Here is a 20,051-nt window from a genome sequence, read left to right on the forward strand (position 1 = left end):
CTCAGTATAAGGTAGTTTAGCTCCTACATGATTCTATCTATCCTATGTATATCGACGGAGCACACACGTGACAGTTGTCTCCCCGTGCCTTCACAGGTTATTACTCAATAACTAGCGGAAAATGTTGTTATCGATAATAGCACGTGCTCGATGGCGACGATGCCCCTGGTCCGTCATCATGGTATTCGGGGCGAGCTAAAATGCCCGCCTCTCGAAAATACCATGAATGGGACGGATCAGTGGATGCATGGGCCATCGAGCATCCATAGCGCAAAGACAAACATGGGCTTGTCGAAGCGTGCCCGCGCGCTCCCTGAAGATGCTCGAAACTGATAAAATTCAGGAACAGGTGCCCCCCTTGATGGATTCTATCATTTCGCATCCCGGCGCAGTATACAAGGAAAGACACCTTCGATGCAGGTGCTAACAATTTTGGCCCGAGCTGAGTCGGAGAAGAATCGAATGCTTTAGCCAGTTTACCAATGAGTCTCGGGCGCGTCAATGCACCGGAGACCCCACGGTAGTATGTCTGAAATTCTTAGTAAACACGACCAGAGATGGTAGATAGCCAAACTTCAATGTTCCGGGTACTACTTGAAAAGTATTGCTCTCGTATTCGGATCCAGAGAGCGAATGCACCCGATGGATCGAGGTCAGGACCCGCATATTTCGCCTCAAGCCGGGCTACTTCGGCCTAAAGAACGCGCTGAGCACTCGACAATCCTGACGGTCCACAAGCTCCTCGAGAATCGATCCAGTGTCTGATTTGTGAGTGGAGCGAATTCTGTAGACTGTTGAAAGTAAGTGGACTTTCATCCGAGTCAATACAAGCACAATTTTGATCCGTGGACATAAAATCTTCGTGTTCTCAGCGGGCAGTTCCCCGCTTGTCATTGTGGCCAGCGTTAATGCCGTTCGCGATCTTAAGAATCGCCCGACGAAATTATTTGGAAGGGTCTCTGGAATCCACTGAAACCTCCGTTTTCGCTCGGGGGCGTGACCGCTAACTGAGGTGGCGATACGTCTCTCGGAAGGTTTTCACTTGACTGGAAGTGGCATGAGCGAGCAGCTTCCAGCATTTCTGATGCCATTAAAGGTTGCATCAGGTAGATCTCTTGACGATCCCCTTCGATCAGGCAATCCACTCTGAAATGGAACAGGAGTTTAGTGCCGTTCCTCGTTCGTGGCTACGTCCCTTAGTTTCGAACGCTCTAATGGAATCAAGAGGCCACGATGCTTCTCCTGGGCCGCGCAGTTAGTACGCAAGCCGATTGCGGTTCGAGTTAGAGCTTAAGAGTTCGTTATGCCGATGCACGGCATCGGACCGGAGGCATCGGAACATTTGATTGAATTCTAGAGGGTCTCGCTATGGATTCGCTTTCCGTCTACGAGCAGGATGCAGCGAGGCATTACCTGTCGCGAACGAAGTTGCTCAAGAATCACATCGATTCTGAAACGAGCGCAGCGGACCTCAGTTCCCGCTCGAATATCTCCTCCGCCTCAGCCCCGCTTCTGCTCTTCCCCCGCTCGAACCCTGCCTCGACTTTTTTCCCTGACCACGATGGAACATCAATACGACTTCACGTCAAAAAATCCCCCATATATCGTACCTATCCCGTTTTCTCGGAGTATTCCCGCAAATGCGGGATAATCCACGAATCTCTGTCGCTAGTTATACTTACTTGTCGTAAATGACACCGTCGACGCCCAGTCGCTTGAGGGTATCGATGACTGCAGTGGTATTGATGTCTTCGCCCCAGCAGAACATGATTAGTTTTTTTGATTTCACGAGACTGATGAGCTCAAGGTTCTTCAAGAGCTCCTCGGTATGAGCATTTATGCCGAGAATATTGATTGATTTTGCGAAGTACGACGCCATGAAGACAGATTCCGTTCGAGGATCTTGGTACGGTGGGTACTTCTCCGTCACGCCTTGCGTCAGGAATAGTAGAGGATATTTGTTCTGCTTGTGGCGAATCATCGTGCAGACGTCGGGGTGGAAGCACGATAACAATATGAAACGATTGCCCGAATGCAGCAGAATTTCGCTGAGAATAATGTCGATGTACTCGTTCATATCGAACGGATAATCGAGCTCCCAACTACCGTCTTTGTACTGTAGTGGAGCTTTGATTTCGACGTTGCAGCCAACACGGGTGTCTATTGCGGTGAGAACATGTCGCAAGGTTGGGAAGGGCTGGTTGTCGTCGACGTCTTCGTCCGTGAATTCAAGTCGGGACTCAGGGTGACTTTCAGCGGGTTGTAGTTTCAGATTCTCTAGTTGGCTGGACGTCAGGTCTTTGACGGCTACTGTGAGCGGTTCCTCCTCGTTTACGGTACGTCTTCGTTTCTTCATAGCAATATTTATGTGAAAGTCGTGGTATATGACCGGAACTTTATCTTTCGAGAGTTGGACGTCCAACTCGACCATGTCCGCTCCGTGTCTCGCTGCATAATTGAAAGAGGCGACTGTGTTCTCGAGCACGTTCTCCACCTGGAATGCGAGGGTAGGATGAAATCGGTCCACCGGTGGTTTTATACGGGGACGGTATTGGGAGGTACGGAAGCTTCGCAATTGTACCAGTCGGTAACTCATCTCGGACAACTCATCAAAAATCAGACCGCAATGCTGTTCTTATCTCGGTCGTTACTCATTTGATACCTCGTTGATGCTACTCATACCTTGGCGGAGACTGTGTCTTTCTTAATATCTGTTCTCCGTGCGTTTCCAGCTCCTCGATGACCCACATCTAGACTTCTCTTATGACGTTTCCAGAACTTGGCAAATGTAGATTCGGCGGTACACGAATAGCCCTTGAGTGGACGCACAACCAAGAAGTTGATCGTCAATTCTCCGATTGGATGATGTCTGATTGAACAAAAATGAAGAATTTTCATTTGAGTACTTTGAGGGCGAGAGGAAAAACCCCTCGGCACGGACCCAGAGATGATTCTTGAGACATTGAAATACCACGTCGGACTTCGACCCTCACCTGGTTCCTGTGATAGGGATTGAGATTTCGCCGGCACTGCCCTGTCTGTTAGAAGGGATAAGATAGGCGAAACCAATGTGCTCGGGCATCGCTGCCGCATCGGTCTCATCGTCTGAAGGCCAGCAATAGAAATCAATCATGAATGCCTGCGGAAGAGATTCATTAGAATCCATCGATAACAAACGTTTTTGTTGACACCAAGCGTCAAATAGAAAAACGATCCCCGGAATAGAATCCGGAGCTACCTATCCCAGAGAGCGTTATCGAGCGTGAGGTAGGACGCGGGAATGGGAGAAGTCGCGCTGTTATACACAGAGGCGCTTCCAAGATTTAGAATTAATGAATTATATTTGGGGGAAGAGGGCGGTTCGGGCTCTGTGTGGGAGCATGCTGAGAGCATTCTACTGCAGGGAGCATGAGGATAGCATGGGAAACGTGAGAAGCGTGGGCCAGTGAGCGGGAGGAGGGGGTCCCATCATGAAACCGAAAACGGCGAGTCTTACCAATGAGTCGGGGTTGGGGGCTACTGTTTGGGCGATGACGAATTCTTTGGCATTGTACACATGCCCAAACTGTTCTTGAGGTGTAAATTCGTCTTGGCCTTCGCTCATTACGGCGATTTCTACACTCGGGAAGCGACCATCCTGCTGGTCGCTGAAATTTGACTGTTGTTCGCTGTCGTCGGCCATGGAAGCCAGAGACGCCTGCAAAGGAAGAAAATCGGTTTAGTTCTCAAACGAGTGACGTCCTCCCTCGTTTTCACCATATCTCGATGAGCAACTCGTATTCATTCAGGTCTTAGAATAACTCAGTCCCTTGACTAACTGAGAGCCATCCTGGAGGAGTCCCGCCCGAGTCGACAATTATAATACTGGCGGAAACCCAACGGTTATCCCTCAAGGGGATATCGATTCCTTCCAGAGTGTCCGACGGGATCTGCGGTGACCTCGAGGTCAATCGGAAGCTTTGGCCACGAGCGCACCAATGGAAAATCGGTCCCTCGATGGACAAGCGGCGATGCGTTGCCAGGATCATATGCGTATTTTTGGAATTTTTAGATATTAGCGTATAGTCTCTCAAATCATATCTCGTATCGTCAATATCAATGGTTAAGCTCCGCGCAAGGTCATCGCGTGGTGGTGCCCGGTAACGATAGTTGGAGTTTGCTCTGCGCCCTTTGCGCTATCGGAACACTTGTGGGCTGACGGCGGATGGGTTGCCACAGTCGAGCAATCGTTTTCACCTATTGGCTAAGTCTTTTCTCGAATTGGCAGTCAATCCTCTTCCTTCCTTTGTTTCCCTTGTCAGAGGATTGGTAGATTTCCGCTTATCCGCCACTCCACGAGGTATTTATTAGCCAATGACCCATCTTCGCCAAGCTTTATCGTTTGTCCGTCGCCTCTACTCTAATTGATTCCAGCGTAGCGGCGGTAGTGTAGCGCTACGGCCGCCGCTCCGACTGGCGAACCTTACCAAGGTCATTGACACACAACGGCTAGACGCGAAGCCATTACTCAAATCATTAGGAAAGATTTACTTACATTCGCGTGAAAAGCACTCATTTTTCTGACCAGGTCGATGGGCGATACCTTGAAGGAGATTTTCGCCTTCCGCAACTTCTTCTTCCATATCGCTACGGGTGAGTTGAAAAATTTCAGCTGCACTAAGGTTTCGTGCGTTAGCCAACCTTGCTGGACTTGTTCAACGCCATCTGCAAATCGAGAGCGAGGTCCAGTCAATAAAAGAAAGCCTTTTTTCTGCTTGCTGTTCAGCCTCGACTGGTTCGTGCATACATCAACGATGTTTGCGGGCGCCGGGGTGGAGTGCCGAGAATAACACTTGATCACAAGACATCATGAAGAAGGATTGGCATCTATTTCGAACCTACCGTAGCTCCCGAAAATGTCGATGGCCGCATTTCGGTCGACGGTGAGCTCATTCGTGGAGATGCTCCTCGGGTGTACGATGGACTCCCAGCGGCTCACAATTTTTTCCCCGCCGTCGAGGACGCGGCAAATCAAATAACGAAATTCGACTGTCTGTTCCTGCGGTATTTGAACCTTGACCGACCAGAGATGGCTGCAATAAAAGCAATTAGACCGCTGCACGGCGAAGAGATACACTAGGGGTGGAATCGTAAACATTTGCGGAGATTAGGATCGGAAATGATGAGCTCCCGATTTCGAGTAGGAGACCGTGCACGATCGCGAGGGCCGTAGATTCCATTACGGAGGGTCTGTATTCGATGCGCGGGTCCACGGGCACAGTTTTTAATTATTGAGCTCACCTCATGGGATCGTCCATCTGCATGGCTAGAGCATTGTCCACATGCCAGTTCCCCAAAGCCGGAATGCTCCCGCTGACCCAGAGGGATTCCCCTGCACCGGCCTGAGCCTGGACGCGCAACAAAACTTGTCGTTGATTTAACATCTGTAAGCGAATAAGACGGCTCTAGATTTATTTATCACCCACAGGAGATCATTTATCGCTTTCCGTCGCACCGTCTGACTCTCGTTCCTATCTCTTGCAATGAATCCCTTGGAATACGCACTGCCATGCTAACCGACATAGAAGAGGCATGACATCACCCACTTCGGAGAGCATAGCGAAGTCAGACCGGTTTGAACCGGTGCCCGAGCCAGGGTACATTGAACGCTCTCGTCTAAAGCTCGGCAGCCTGACCCGTTTCGCTCTGACTGTGTACGGCCTCACGGCGCGGTTCGAGCTGACCCTCTTCGTGTGGCTCGTGCAGTTCCTCTATCCCGAATGGAGCAACACGAGCGGCACCCGGATCGCGATGCAGAAAACGAACTAAATGCGAGAATATTCGACTCTGACTCGATTCCTCCAGGTCAGACACCATGGTACAGACACCGAATCGCAGAATACGATCGCTTGGTAGATAGCCCAATAGCCATCAAGATTTCACCGTCGGACTGAGTCAATCCCCGGCTCTCTGCTTCAAGACACTCTAGATCTCGAGAGCTGCGCGAAAATCTTGGCAATCAAAACGCGCGGCGCGAGTTTTTCTCGCTCCGTGGAGCACGTGCTCTCAATCGTCGATTCGACGCGGAAGGGGAACCGTCTCACCGGAACTTGCCGCATCCCCAGCCGCTCGGCAATCCCGTCCGAGATTCAGAGGAGAAACGGGAGAGTAAGCTTACGAGGAAACGCTCTCGCTTCAAGCAGTGCGAAAAATCACGATGGCTCCTATCTAAACTGACACTGTCGCCACTAGCCATACCGCGCCCGTATCTGATGAGAGACACCGAGGGTAGCGTCCTCGAAATAGTCATTGCATCATTCATAATTCATAGCCCAACAAATTTCGCGTTTTCGTGAGCGAGTCATCGTAGAAGCTCGACTCATCCGTATTTGGTTGCGTCAATCCCTCCGTTCGTCAAATTGTCCCGGAGTGTATCGGTGACGATCTCCATGCAGAAACAAGGACAGCCTGCCCGGAAGGACGCAAAAACTATATACGGCGCCTGGATCATCTTAATCGACCCTACACACTTTTGGAATCCTTTGGAATACCAACTCGGACGCAATCGAGGGCTGTAGCGAGCGAGACCGGATACGATGAACTAACTAAGGAATCGGGATCTAAAGATCGGGAAACTTACCTTCAGTGAAGAAGTCTGGTCTGAATAGAAATCGAGTCAGACGCGGTCAGGTATCTTCTTGTCGAACCTGCGGAATGAAGTGCGGAGCTCAGCTCAGTGGACCGTTCATTCAAGCTCTAACTCAGCATCTGGAAATCACTGTCGGAGACCGCGAGTGAGAGATTTGTTCCTCTCCCACCTCGTCGGTACAATGTGAAACCCTCCCCACGAGCGAGACCAGCAGTGTATCGGGTGTGCCATGTCATATGAAACAATTCAGCGCCTCTTCATGTCTGGATTGATTTTAATGGTTCGATCATGGATACTTTGAGAGCGCGGTGCAGGGTCTAAAATTATCGCTTTGAATGGCACACACATCTAATTCAGCTCGCAACTCGAGGGAGCTTTCCGAACAGCTCTTTCAGGTCCCGATCAGCTGGAGCTAGCCGGCTGTGTGATATCAGCACATTGAGAGTTAGGCTCAGTCAGGGATTTCAAGAGAACACGTTTCGTCTCAGGGACATGGACGCTTTCGGGAAATTTCGTTTTTCTTCAATCAGGAAAGAAAATGGCTCCACATCGACAACGAAGCCGACAAGGTGCTGGTGAAAAAGGAAAAGTCGATAGCGGAAGGATCTAGTTGAACTCCGAAAATTCGACCCGCGGGTCGGACCGCGTTTATGTTCCTTTCGATATCATGATCGAAAATCGCAGTTATTTCACCCCGAACAATCCCTCCGGCAATATCGGGACTGCTTGTGAAGGGTGACGGTACCTTGAGATTATTTCTAACCACGAGAGCCTCGAGCCGTATGTCGACTCGAAAATCCACCATAGAGGGAGGAAAGTCCCAAGATCTCTCGAGCTTTGATTTCTGAAAGGCGTTTGAATTCTGTGACCTAATCGGTACGTGGGCCCACAGTTGGCTCTGAGCGTTTCTCCCGATCGTCAGATCGTCGCCGCAGGGATGCCAAGCTTTCGGATATGATACCACGTCCTAATTAAGTGAATCTGACGGGAACCATATTCGAGGGGGGGAGGCTGGTCGCTCACGGGCGATTCGAGCGAGCGTTGAATTGCCGGATGATTGCCTTCCGATCTATAGAAGGAAGGGATGGGCTTTTCATCAGATCGCAGATTCCGGAAGCGATATTCCCCAGTTTCTATGAGGTTATAAATCCAGATACTTTCAAATATGGACGCAACGAGGCAAGTCCGATGATGTCGAAATTCAAAAGATTGAAAAACCAATCCCCTCAGGCTCGAAGAGCCCAATCCCTGTCGGTTCGATGATTTATATTCTCTACTACTGCCGCCGATCCCGCCTTTGAAACTGAAGTGTCCTTCTTCTATCCACCCTGATCTATGATCACGCAAAATTGAGACATGGGTATTCGGGAGAGCTTGCTTTCATGACCGGAGTCGCTTCGGGAAGAATATGAGCGAACCGACGCGGGGTTCGACTCAACCGGGATCCTTCGAGAATGGATGTTTACCCTCGTGCCGAAACACAAGGTGAAATCAAAGTATGCTCCGGCTCACAAAACGGGCTGAAACGTGACGATCTCTCACTGATTGTGTGCCACCCCTCATTCGCCCAAAATGTGCTACGTCTTAATCGCCGATTGAGACGATTTAGAAGAAACCGGAGAAACTCTTTCGGGGCGATAATGATAATTTCGCGGACAATCCCGTGTTGTTGTCTTTGTCAGCTCCCCGGTTGCTGCAGAACGGCCCAAGGGTTCAATGATTCATTCCGCATCCCAGCCCCAGCCGAGACAACAAATCTGTTTGTGCAAAACTTGAAAACACCGTGCTCGAACAGGTGAGTGCTCCGACCTAAATAATTGAAGATACGCTGTCTAGCATGTGGAAACAGTCGACCGCGCGGTCCTTCCTTATTCTCCGTTCTCAACGAGTGGCCTCGGAGCAAAAGTGCTAGTCGAGCCATTTTGATAAGCTATCGCCGCGCAGTCTCGCAGGCTATTGAGCCCGCTCGCTCAATGCACGTGAATTGTTGTTGCTCGATGTCGAAATTTGTAGCAGATAGGATTGAAGTCGATTCGTGGTCTGTCTTGAGGATCTCCGCCCTTTGCACTGGGAAGCGGCGAATCAGCTCATTCAGCGCCACAGTTTGTGTTTCGATTTCGCGCTGAGAGCGTGACGATGCGAGGACGATGTTGTCCAGGTGACTGTGCGGGTCAATGTTTCCGCACGGCGTCATCGGGGTAACCCTGTCCTTGGAAACGAGACACTCTGCACGCGCATCATAGAATCAAATACAAAAACAAGACGCAACCGAGTGTTTGCGTTGAGAAAAGGAAAGTCCTTCTCGGTTCATCGCCGGTCTAATGAGTCCGACGATCGGCGCTCCGATTATAGCCCTGTCTCCTGCAACGAGTCGGTGTCCGGACCCGGGTACACCTCCAGATATATTCTCGCGATGCAGGAGGCTGGAGCACCAGGAGCGACCGTGAGCGAACGACTTGTTTCTCACACGACATAAGCTCGCCGTGATTCGGTCTTCCTGCGGGCTTCGTGGAAGTGTCCATTCGGCACTGCGGGCAAGTCACTCGCGCGATTGACAGCCGAGGACAACGATCCGTAATTTGACACAAGGCATTCGAGATATCGGAACAACAGGCGAGCGAAATAAATAGGATAGAAGGAAGCTAAGCAACTTGTCGCAGAAAATAAGGTCACCCGCCGTACTTGAGTGAGCAATCGCAGAGCAATAAACCGCTCTGATGAGAGAAGGAATCGCCGCTCGATCCGATCGCTGAAGATGTTGACCTCATCTTCCCGCGTCTGTCATCTGCCTTCCACCGAGTCTGGCCCCGCGCTTCGCGAATTTCCACGATCCGGAAAAAAACGGACTCTTCGTGGTTGTTTATTCCGGCGAACAGGTCATTATTTGACATTTCATTTCGCTGCCCGCCCGATAATGACGAGAGTAAGACGAACGCTCTAATGACCCGTCAATGTGCAGCTTGATGACTGCACTGCGCCCCAGACGGTTGACGAGTTGACGGGGTCCAAGAGAGAGCCTCGATACCGATCAGTGATTGCGAGGCACCGATTCATCCAGTCCCTCACTCAGTCGGAGTAGAAAACAGACAATAAGCTCGCTGTATTTCTAGAGGAGCGGCGAAAGATTACACACGACTGCTTACGCAGCGGAAACCAATTACCGAGCCCGATGCATCACGAAAGCGCTCGAAATGAACCCATACTTGAACTCCGTCTGCATTTCCAAGAAGCATTTCAAGGTACAGACCGCTCATCTCGTCCGACTCCTCGAGTGTCACATGCGCCCCACCAGAAGAACTGACTATCGGATAGTCTCGCCGATGGCAGTCAGCTACGACTACCAGTTCCGCGAACGCGACCGTTAGTCCCTCCAAATAGAGGAGCATCGAATATCCGAAAGTGTGCGTCCTTTCGAGATTCATCCGAGAGCGCTTCAAGAGCGGAACTCCGACGTTGTGGCGTAGAGACCTTCGATCACTTCGAGAACTCTGTCAAATGGTGCGAGATGACTCGATCGCGAGCTCGTTTCTCCGCTTCGTCTCGGGACTTGGCCCTCTGGCCGACGGGCACTAAACCGACGAAGCAATGGAGATCATGTCGATTCTGGATATATGTCTGTCGACGAGCAAAGCGCGGCCACCGAGCTCTCGGAGAATCGATCCTCGCCCGGTGATTGATGATCGCGAGCGAGCTTTCACTCGAAACTTCGACTTTCGGAATTTTTGCTCTCGGAACGTACCTAATGAGAGAACGACGAGATTCCCCTCAGAGGAGCTCGGGGTACCGCAAAAGAAAGGGAGGGAGTCCATTTAGACACCCGATCGCACTGCATTAGCCAATCGTGCTGTTCCCCCTACATGTGAGCGCACTTCGTGCGCTTGTGGGCGTGTACAGCGCCTCTCGCGATCGAGGGCCTTACGATTGAGCGTCTCTCGAAGTCTCCGTCATCGAAGTGAATATCGGAACTACGGAGAAAGGCTCCCTATGCCCTATCTATACAATTCGGTCATCGTGCGGGGAACTTACCTCGGTCGAACGAAACACTTGTCAGCGATTCCAGCTGCTAGACGCGACCGGTGGTGATTCTCTTGCTGCTGGAAAGGGTTTCGCTCGTTATGTTCGCCTCTCGGAAGCTTCCGAAAGGCCTCGAACCCTGCTTCGAGACGTACGCAGCGAATACTAAGACGCGAACATGTCAGAAACGCTACGAATCAGCTTGCCCAGCGCATGCGTCGAGGCCCCAAGATCGACTCCGAACCCAGGTCAGTGTTTACATCGGGGTGGAGCAACTCGGAGCGAGAGGCTACAACTCATGTCGCCAGCCATTTTTCCGTTTCCAGAAAGTCCTGGAATAAAAGATGGATCGATATATTTCATCGCATACATCCACTCCCGCGTCCTTAGCTGAAGCATTTGTTTTTGAATAAATCTGAGATGTCGCGCACTGAATGAGATTTGAATTATTGCGCCATGTTTTGGTTGGCGCAGAGCACGTGGCTGTTGAAGGCTGGCAGTCTCTTGGGTAAGGGTAACCGAATCCTTCATGGTGCTAGTGGACGGACCCCGGCAGAAACACACGGAAAAGGAACGCTCTTGATGCGGAAAAGAAAATTCTAATTTCGTTTGCGTTCGATCCGTTCTGTCGTCCTCCGGCACTCATAGAAGTCCGGTCCGTGAAGACCATGTCAGGTTCCGAATTCCATCCGGGCCAGTTTGGTGAGTGTGCTTCGGCTTATTCGCACTTTGTGGAGATCTTATTCAGAGTGTAGTTCGATGGAACTCCGGGGAAAAGCTCGTCCTGCATTCCCATGGTGCGGATCTCTCTTGTCGGACCGCTACTAATATGATCAAGCGAATCAGAATGAAAATCATACGCTGCTTTGTATCCTGAAGTCGAGACGGCTGCTCTGGCGGATCTGCTCGGGCAAAAGAAGGCAGACTTTCGAGGGCTTCCCATCTCTATTTTCCCCGCAATAACACGGAAAAGTTCGCCCAGGCAGTCTCTGGCATGCTGTGTTTTTCCCAATGGAAGGCCTGAGGAATGGCGTCCCCAACTTTTCCACGGTACCCTAGACTCACACTCCTCTTGATGTTGATGCTTCTCCTCGTTCACAGACGATGCAACGGAAGACGACGTAGCTGACCAGGGACAGCTGAATATGGATAAGCTCAATCTCAGTCAAGAAGAGTACACAGATGACGATGATGACTATTATTCTGATGATTTCGAAGAGCGCGATGATGTTCGGAAACAGTGTTTCGCTCAATGCAATCGTCAGGTGCATTTCCAAGATCAACAAAAGGTTCGTCGAATACTCAACTCGATCCGATTCGAGAGGACCTTCTCTCGCGTTCGTAACACTACTCGGGACATCTCGAACCATTGGTGCAAGAAACTGCTGTGGTTTTGTCGATCTCGATTCGATGGACCAATCCCTTTCTCCAGGTGATGGCTGGTAAATTCCTGTCGAAAGTGAATCTGGACTCTATGTGGGTGCCAAAACAAGCAATGAATCATGTGAGCGAGCAACAGAGGAAATCTGAAAACGACCGGATACGAATAAAAGACAAGGTCAGTGAAGCTCGATCCGTGTCAAGTATATACGGAATTACGTCCCGGTGAATATCCAGCGGGTAAGATCACTGCGGAATGGTCATTCGAACAGTTCTTGACATTGACCTACTGAGCCAAGCTGTTAACAGCAACACTCTCGTACGTGATGACGAAACGGAGCCTAATAAATCCAACATCAACTGGGACTCTTCGCTTCCCTTGCAGATGGAGAGAGCTACAGTCGAACAGGTCTTGGACAAGAGAACCCGCATGATCCTCTTCAAACTGCTCAGCAGAGGGGTCCTTGGGGAAATCAATGGATGTATCTCGACTGGCAAGGAAGCCAACGTCTATCACGCCTCGACCGGCGAGGATCACATGGCCATAAAAGTTTACAAAACGTCCATCCTCATCTTCAAAGACCGCGATCGCTACGTGAGCGGCGAATTTCGCTTCCGCGGGGGGTTCGTAGTCGTCTCGGATTCCATAAAGTTTGCAATCCTCTCAGATTCAAGGGCGTCTGTGTGGTTCTCCCTGAGAGCTAAACCTCCCGTCGGGATCCTGTACTTATCGAAACCAAATTATCCTCAGGTATTGCTCGGGGAACCCTCGAAAAATGGTTCGATTGTGGGCCGAAAAGGAAATGCGGAATCTGACGAGGATTGAACGATCCGGGATCCCTTGTCCCAAACCTCGTCTGCTGAGATCGCATGTCCTCGTGATGGATTTCGTCGGCAAGGATGGTTGGCCGGCTCCAAAGCTGAAAGACGTCCCTCTGACAGAGTCCAAAGCCAGGGAACTGTACAGAGATCTGATCATTAACATCAGAAAAATGTTCCACGAATGCCGTCTGGTGCACGCCGATCTCTCGGAATATAATTTGTTGTACCATGAGGGACAGATTGTGTTCATCGACGTTTCTCAGAGCGTCGAGCACGACCATCCGAACGCATTAGTCTTCCTGAGGAAGGTATGAGCAAAAGAGGAAATCAGTATGATTCTCGCTTCCGCGACTCATGGGCTCGCGCAATCCCCCGAGCTAAGGTGGTATGTTGACGAAGATTGATGTTCCAGGATCTGACGAACGTGACAGACTTCTTCTCCCGGTGCGGCGTCGCGACGATGACCGTCCGGGAGCTCTTCGATTTCGTCGTGGACCCGTTAATTTCAGATGGTGTCGACCAGTACCTTGAACGCATGGCAGGGCTTGCTGGTGAACGGGGCGTGCTCGACCCAAAAGATATCCAGGTGGAAGAGGAAGTTTTCAAGAATTCCTACATTCCCCAAAGACTCGACCAAGTCATCGACTATGAGCGCGAGGTGGAGAAATTCCAGCAGGGCGAAGATCTCCTGTATAAAACACTCACTGGCTTGAGGAAAGTCGAAGAGAACGAGAGACCGAAAGATGATCCACGGAGCTCGAGTGACGACGGCAGCGACGAAGACGACGACGAGGATAACGAGTTCGTCGGGGATGAAAAAGATGATGACTTCGACGTTGACGAGAAGAAGGTTCGAAAACCTCTCGGCAGACCCAAGGACGAATCTGTGGATGAGAAGCGGGAGCGCAAGAAAGCCGTGAAGGACGCAGCCCGGGAAAAGCGAAAAGATAAAGTGCCTAAGCATATCAAGAAACGGAGAGAGAAAGTCGGCAAATCGAAAAAATAAATGATCTAAGAATAATAATTTATTCCTCGAGTAAATGAACGGTGATTCATCATTCGATGTCGTCCCCGCATAAGTAATTCAGGGTCTCGACCGCAATGACCATTATGTAGAGAGTTTCCCCTCGTGTCGTTGGAAACCCGACGTTGATGAGCCGCATAAAAATGCATCATTCGCTTGAGCTTCCCAGGCCGTCCGAAATCGCCACGTGAGGCTACTGCTCGGCGCATCTTATCCTATGATCTGATAATCCCGCTAAACTTCGGAAAATCAGAGAGAGGTTCTGGGAGGTCCGGAATCGACCTGCGTCCGTGAATCAGCATTCTTCTTTCTCGAACAAGAACAACTCATACAAATCATATGGGGCGACAGCAATGGCGTCGCCAGCTGGGTCGAGGAAGGCGACTCCAAAAAGTTGCGCATCTTCCAGAAAATAATTCCAAACAGGTGTGATGGTTTTCTGAGATGCTGGGTCGGGATGCAATTGCCAAACTCTGATGAAAGCGTCTTCCGAAACTGTAAGGCAAGGAATGAGTTAGGGCATTTTCCATCATAGACTTGCGGTCACGTTGATTCCAGAAGTATCTCCCCGAGCTTCCGGAGCGAGAAGAATAGACGGCCTTCTGACACAAAGGGAGATACGGCCGGCTTAGGATATGGACTGATTCTCTTACCAGAGACCAATAGACCGGTTTCGGGTGCGATATCCAGAGCCGTTATCCATCTGGCGTGAGCAGTGACTTCACACTTCAATGTTAGGGAGTTCACATTGAAGATCCGGATGTAGCCTGTTGCCATCGCGACGCACACCAAATCTCCGAAAACTCTTAATGAGGTGCACGGTTCGGAGCGACCGCGACTCGCATCTAGGACTCCAAGTTTACTCAGACCTGGACGAGTGAAACATCCCTGATGATCAGATGATCGATCCTCAATCCCAGGCATAATAAACTTCCGGATGATCTGGATTTACTCGCCTGTTTTCCCCGCCCAGAGAGCGACGGTTCCCAACTCGTCACAGCTAGCTGTGACTTCCGAGGTTCCGTGGATGTCGGAAATCGCGCTCTGATGCTCGATGATCGTCTCCCGGAGACTCACTGCACCGTCCTCTTTACCGAGCTGGACGTCGAATACGAGAAGCGCACCATTGGAAAGCCCGACGCATATGAGCGAGTCGCCGCAGAGCCCCACACCTGGAATTTCCGACTTCCGTGAGCATCATTCGTGTCGTCCAAAGCCCACGGGCTAATTCTCGACGCGGACCGGGCTCGGATCCCAGCTTAGGAATCACGCACCTCTCGGGAAAACCTTCAAGCCCTCCTCGGGTTGGTTGATTTGATGATAGTGCAGGAACTCCGAGCCGTCCCACTCATAGAACTGGATGCCTCGTGGAGACAGCGCGACAAGAACGGCTTGATTCTCTCGCAGAGAAACCCACTTCGAGTCTGTCAAATCCCCCTGGGGCGAGCCGCTACCGACGGCGGTGTCTTCGCTTTCCGATAAGGTGTGATGCTGGAAAGGAGCCGGAGAGCTGAGTCTGACGCTCCCCCGATCGATCTCAGATAACTCGAGCCAATTTCTGCCTCGGGTGGGCTGAACAAGAGCGAGCGATACTTTACCAGCTCTTTGCTTTTGACAACGGCATGATCCAGCATGGCGTCCTCATCTTTCGAGACGATGCACACCGAGTCGCGGTGTCTGTAGCTCATGCGAGCTCTGCCCCCGAGGTGAATCGTCGACAAGTTGTTCCATCCGGGACTCACCGACCTGCGTATAAGGAAATATTCTGGGCACTACGAACAAGGAAAACGTCTTCGGTGGTCGTGGTGTACTATGAAACTATCTACTACAATTTTCGCACGATCGACGAGAGAGACATTGAACGAACTGAAACACGAAACTGAGAGATACGAACCTCTTCAGTAAAATACTGCTCTCGCGCTTGTATGTGTTGCACACCTCCGAGATGGCCATCTTCACGGAACCGAGGACAATCATTGTGACGTTAGCTAGGCTCCTATTGCGACCGATCGTCGATTCGTACGGCTTGTGTATTATACACGGCCGCAAGCTTGTACGATTCTTGTCGTGCACTGATCCGGAGTATTCGGCAAGAGATATGGAATTTCCGATCAAGTCACCCGATTTGCAGGTTTCTTCTGTCACTCCCCTTGGCTCTCGCAGAGCTGTCAATTTCAAGCCGAGCGATGAGGTCAATGTGGAAATCGAGGTCGATCCACGATGACTCCGGGACGAATCCTTGTTTCACCCCGCTCTGATGTTCGGCGTTGTCAGGACAACTCAGTGTCTCCACAGATGTTGAAGCTCTCATGTTTTTTTTCTTTTCAAAGGGCTGTCACGACGGATGCGAGGTTCTATTCTATTCAAAAAACAAATTCAAAGGTCAAGTTCGCGTTTTTTGGCACGACATAGGGAATGTTTCAGCGCAGACTCCCACTCAGGACCCTGCCCCCGACTCTGGGGGATGTCACCGTCGAGGCCTGTCTCCATGGATACAGATGAATGATGAACTCCTGTTTCAGTCTGCAGTCGGAGCCGACTCCGACGATTTCGAATAAAAGCTGAGAATCTGCAGATATGTCGAACGTTCTCCGAACGAATTGCGCGATCATTGGTGAGTGACGTGAACAGTGTTGAATTTCGATGGCAGCAGAGCGTTTTTGCTGCGCGCGGGAAGCCGTATGGGTCCGAGTACCTCCTCCTCTCCTATTTCTTCGTTATCGATAAAAAGAATGCTCCTCCAGAACGATCGGTTCTGCTTTCCCCCTCGCGAGGAGCATCGATTCCATTCCACTCGCGATATTTTATTAGCACCTATTCCCCAGGAGATTCCTGCGTCGGGAAAACGTCGGTGATCAATCCTGAAAACTCGGGCAAGAACTATGAAATGGTGAGCATGCCGATGTCGGTTCCTTCGTACTTACCTGATTTAAGCGCTACCGCGAAGGGAGTGACTTTCTCCTGGCATGAGCTCCGTGTAAAACAGAGGACCCATTACAGACTCTCGGTTGCAAAATTTCGGTAAAATCAGTGCGGATACCAGACACGAAATACAAAGTCGTAAGTGTTCAAGCTCCTCATGACTCAAGACTCAATATTCGTGTATTCTCAAAATTATCTGGTATTCCGCAAAATCAGCACGGATACTTGAGACGCTGGAATTATCCCCGCCGCTCGATGGAAATATCTGTTTACAATTCGTAGGATATTTTCGTTCACGACTGCTCTGGCAAACAGCTCTACTGCGACATTCTCGATCGTTTGGTGAGTGTGATATCATGGAATTTCGCAGAGATCAAATGATGTGCCGATGCGGAGCGTCCGGGTCAACGCAGAAGAGTTGAGGAACCCTCTCAACTCGGTGAAAAGAACACAAACACAGAGCGTTGCCGAGTTCGTATCGGAAAGCGTCAAAAAACAAAAATATTGATATTGTTCCTAGTTGCCGAGTGTCGAGCGTCGAGCATCGCTATCGATTCAATTCCAGTGGAGTGACGTCACCCTGATCATCGTGGCTTACGACGTGACATCGGAAGCGAGTTTCCGATCTGTCAAGGATTGGCACACAAGATGCACAAAGGCTACTCAGGAGCATCCCACATTCGGTGCTGCGGTCATTCTGATTCATATTGTACATGGATGCGGTTTGAATCGTTTTACGCAATCAGAAACGGGAACATTCATCTTTTCAGGTGTACTGCTAGCATGTAAAACAGATTTGTCCAATCGCCGAACGGTCACGCTCGCGCAAGGAGAGTCCTTGGCCAAAGAGCTGGGTTTGCAGTATTTCGAGTGCTCTGCTCGAGATGGTAGCAACCTGGACGCAAGCTTTTTCTATCTGGCGCACGAATGGTACAAGCTCTACATGGAGAAGGTGGAGTCATTCAGCAACGCCCAGCTCTAAGATTCGAATAAAGCAAGCCTTTGTTATTCAAATGTCGGTCTGCCTCCATTGTTAGGCCGAAACAGCGACCATCTGAGGAGCTGCATGATTTCCTGCACTCAGCCAGGATTCGCACGTACAGACATTCGTAAACAGTCGTGCTTGCTTTTAGCGAAAAAGTGCTTCCGAAGCACTTCCCGGCCCTCGACAAACGTCAGGCTACCTTTTTCTCGAGCGCGACTTGGAAGATCCGCTACCAGTTCGGAGGTTCCAAGGAACAAGACCGGGGTCGAGAAATTCTTCTCCTCGGAGTTCCTCTCCAAGCTGAGCTCAGATGTCTCCAGGTCCTACGGTCGCGTCGACGTGCCTTCGAGTGAGAACTCGCCGTAGCCAGCGAGCGCTTCGGAGCTCCGACCTTTCGACAGGCAAATGGCAGAGGATGGCTGTGTTGACTCATTGGGAGATCGTACGAATAATAATCTCCGAAGCGTGAACTGGACGCAGTGACTCGATGGCATTTTGGGTTTCTCGCTGGATTTCGGACATGCAGGGGCCGAGCCGGGATTCGGGAGTCCGGAGAGGGAAGGAATCAGCAGAGAAGCAGCTCTGATGGCTCCTGGGAGAGTGCTAATCGAAAACTGTTCTTCTGGTTTCCAAATAAATAACTGCGGGAAAAACTAGCTCTCGTCACGCCATTCCATCGATGTGTTCACTCGAAAGGATTCCGCTCAGGTGCTTCGGGTTGCTCCATCTGATGCCATCGGGAGAAATCACGAGGACGGGCCGTCGGAAAAAAATCGTCTTGCATTCCAATCTTTCTTCTCCAACCTCGCAGCTACGAGAATTCCCAACGCATGCAATTATTCCCAGCCCGTTCTGGAATGTGCTCCGCGGCTCCACGATAGTCGTATCATAGGAGGATCTGTCCGACGCAGTTTGACCCCGTCTCGGAGTCCCTCAATAATCCCATGACTCCCCTGTGAGCATGTCGCGAGCCAGATTTGTGATCCGCGAAATTCCGGACGCGATTTATATCGAGCGCTGCGCCGCGCTCGTCGAACGTCGCCCCGAAGCCGAGGGAACCCGTCTCACATCACTCAGGGACGCCAAAAACAGATGAGCGGACTTTCGGAGTCCTCTAATAACTCCTCACACTGCAGGATTTTCAAGAGAGACGAATCTCGGACCGCGGTGAGCCTACCGAAAGTACCGAGAGTCTACCGAGTAGAGTTTCGATAGCAACACGACACGCTTCGATCGGGATGCGCACGCGTGGGCCCCACAAAGCGAACTCCGAGCGACAGGAAGATCCTGGAGCCGACTCTCGGACCTGCAGACAGCCTCCTCTCGTTGATTGGATCGGCAACGCAAGGCACACCTCAGAGTATCTCGAGCAACACGCAGGCGGCAGCCAGTCGGAGCGACCCTCGGATGAGAGCGGAGCGATCAACTTTAATAACTTCCGTTGATTTGCCGGCTCCATTTCAGAGCAGCTCCGGAGCGGGGTTCACAAAGGTTCCGAAATAAAGTTTTTTATGACTTTCAATCTCAGCACTAAGTAGAAGAATGCGGACGCTGAGAATGAAGGTCGGCGACAGAACAGCGAGCAGAACGACGAGACGAAAGCATCCGGACTGTGCCTTCGAAAGCGTAATGATAGAACGCGCGCAACGTCGCGAGGTTCTGCGCCGCACACGAGAAGACTTCCCTCGCACGCGCAGTCGTCTGCAGCCTGTTGTCACGGCAATTTCTGCCGCCGCGGCGGTCGAGTGCATTCCAGAACAGGAATCGTTGATCAGAATGTCGCTGCAGGTGGCCTGTTGTCATACGCCAGGCCCGAGGATTGCCATATAGTCTTCCGAATGAGTTTCGGAATGGCGTTTCGCAATTCCATCCACTACCCTGCGCTTCCTGAGTCGCTTCAATTTGCGCGGATGCGGAGCGGCGCCTTTCTGGCGTCGCATCTCTGACCTCGTCGCGATCGGCAAACTCGAGAAACCAGACTCAATAATTCTACTTCGGGCTCGACATTAGGCTCGGGTCTAGTAGGAAGCCCGACCGTCGCGAGGGAATTTTCCCGTCAACGCGATTTGGGAGTATTTCTCGTCGTTATTGGCGGTAATTAGCTTCCGATCTCAGGTAAAACAGTTTGAGCCTAATGTATGCCTCTGTTCACCGAATGCACGGATTAGTCTAATCGAGATCAACACGAGGCGTTCGGGCAGAGGTGAGATACTCCATTCAGGTTGCGGGTTCATCCGGATTTCTCGTCACGGGTCACGGGGCGGGCAAACGCGGGA

The 20,051-nt window shown here is 51.0% G+C and overlaps 4 protein-coding genes across 4 annotated transcripts; 2 read left to right on the top strand and 2 right to left on the bottom strand.

Annotated features, from left to right (window-relative positions):
* Nucleotides 1-565: 565 nt before the first annotated feature.
* On the bottom strand, nt 566-6,737 carry LOC100909213 (glycerophosphocholine phosphodiesterase GPCPD1). Its single transcript, XM_018639438.1, has 9 exons — nt 6,620-6,737; nt 5,281-5,423; nt 4,882-5,072; nt 4,535-4,704; nt 3,497-3,697; nt 2,994-3,139; nt 2,683-2,869; nt 1,683-2,494; nt 566-1,146 (listed from the first exon to the last, which is right to left on the bottom strand). The coding sequence occupies exons 2-9, from the start codon at nt 5,421-5,423 to the stop codon at nt 924-926; spliced, it is 2,073 nt and encodes a 690-aa protein (XP_018494954.1). The 5' UTR covers nt 6,620-6,737; the 3' UTR covers nt 566-923.
* Nucleotides 6,738-11,162: 4,425 nt separating this feature from the next.
* On the top strand, nt 11,163-13,868 carry RIOK1 (RIO kinase 1). Its single transcript, XM_003743042.2, has 6 exons — nt 11,163-11,344; nt 11,744-11,931; nt 12,075-12,200; nt 12,408-12,646; nt 12,774-13,152; nt 13,257-13,868. Exons 1-6 carry the CDS (start codon nt 11,311-11,313, stop codon nt 13,848-13,850), a joined length of 1,560 nt encoding a protein of 519 aa, XP_003743090.1. The 5' UTR covers nt 11,163-11,310; the 3' UTR covers nt 13,851-13,868.
* A 295-nt stretch (nt 13,869-14,163) lies between these two features.
* LOC100909357 (WD repeat-containing protein 54) lies at nt 14,164-15,845 on the bottom strand. Its single transcript, XM_003743093.1, has 6 exons — nt 15,763-15,845; nt 15,467-15,614; nt 15,143-15,359; nt 14,825-15,040; nt 14,522-14,737; nt 14,164-14,363 (listed from the first exon to the last, which is right to left on the bottom strand). The coding sequence occupies exons 1-6, from the start codon at nt 15,843-15,845 to the stop codon at nt 14,164-14,166; spliced, it is 1,080 nt and encodes a 359-aa protein (XP_003743141.1).
* Nucleotides 15,846-16,445: 600 nt separating this feature from the next.
* LOC100897249 (intraflagellar transport protein 27 homolog) lies at nt 16,446-17,789 on the top strand. The gene is made up of 6 exons (XM_003743094.1): nt 16,446-16,482; nt 16,694-16,758; nt 16,869-16,928; nt 17,073-17,132; nt 17,356-17,473; nt 17,561-17,789. The coding sequence occupies exons 1-6, from the start codon at nt 16,446-16,448 to the stop codon at nt 17,770-17,772; spliced, it is 552 nt and encodes a 183-aa protein (XP_003743142.1). The 3' UTR covers nt 17,773-17,789.
* The last annotated feature ends 2,262 nt before the right edge of the window (nt 17,790-20,051 follow it).

This window comes from Galendromus occidentalis, unplaced genomic scaffold (genome assembly GCF_000255335.2).
Source record: "Galendromus occidentalis unplaced genomic scaffold, Mocc_1.1 scf7180000077438, whole genome shotgun sequence".
Taxonomy (NCBI): Eukaryota; Metazoa; Arthropoda; class Arachnida; order Mesostigmata; family Phytoseiidae; genus Galendromus; species Galendromus occidentalis.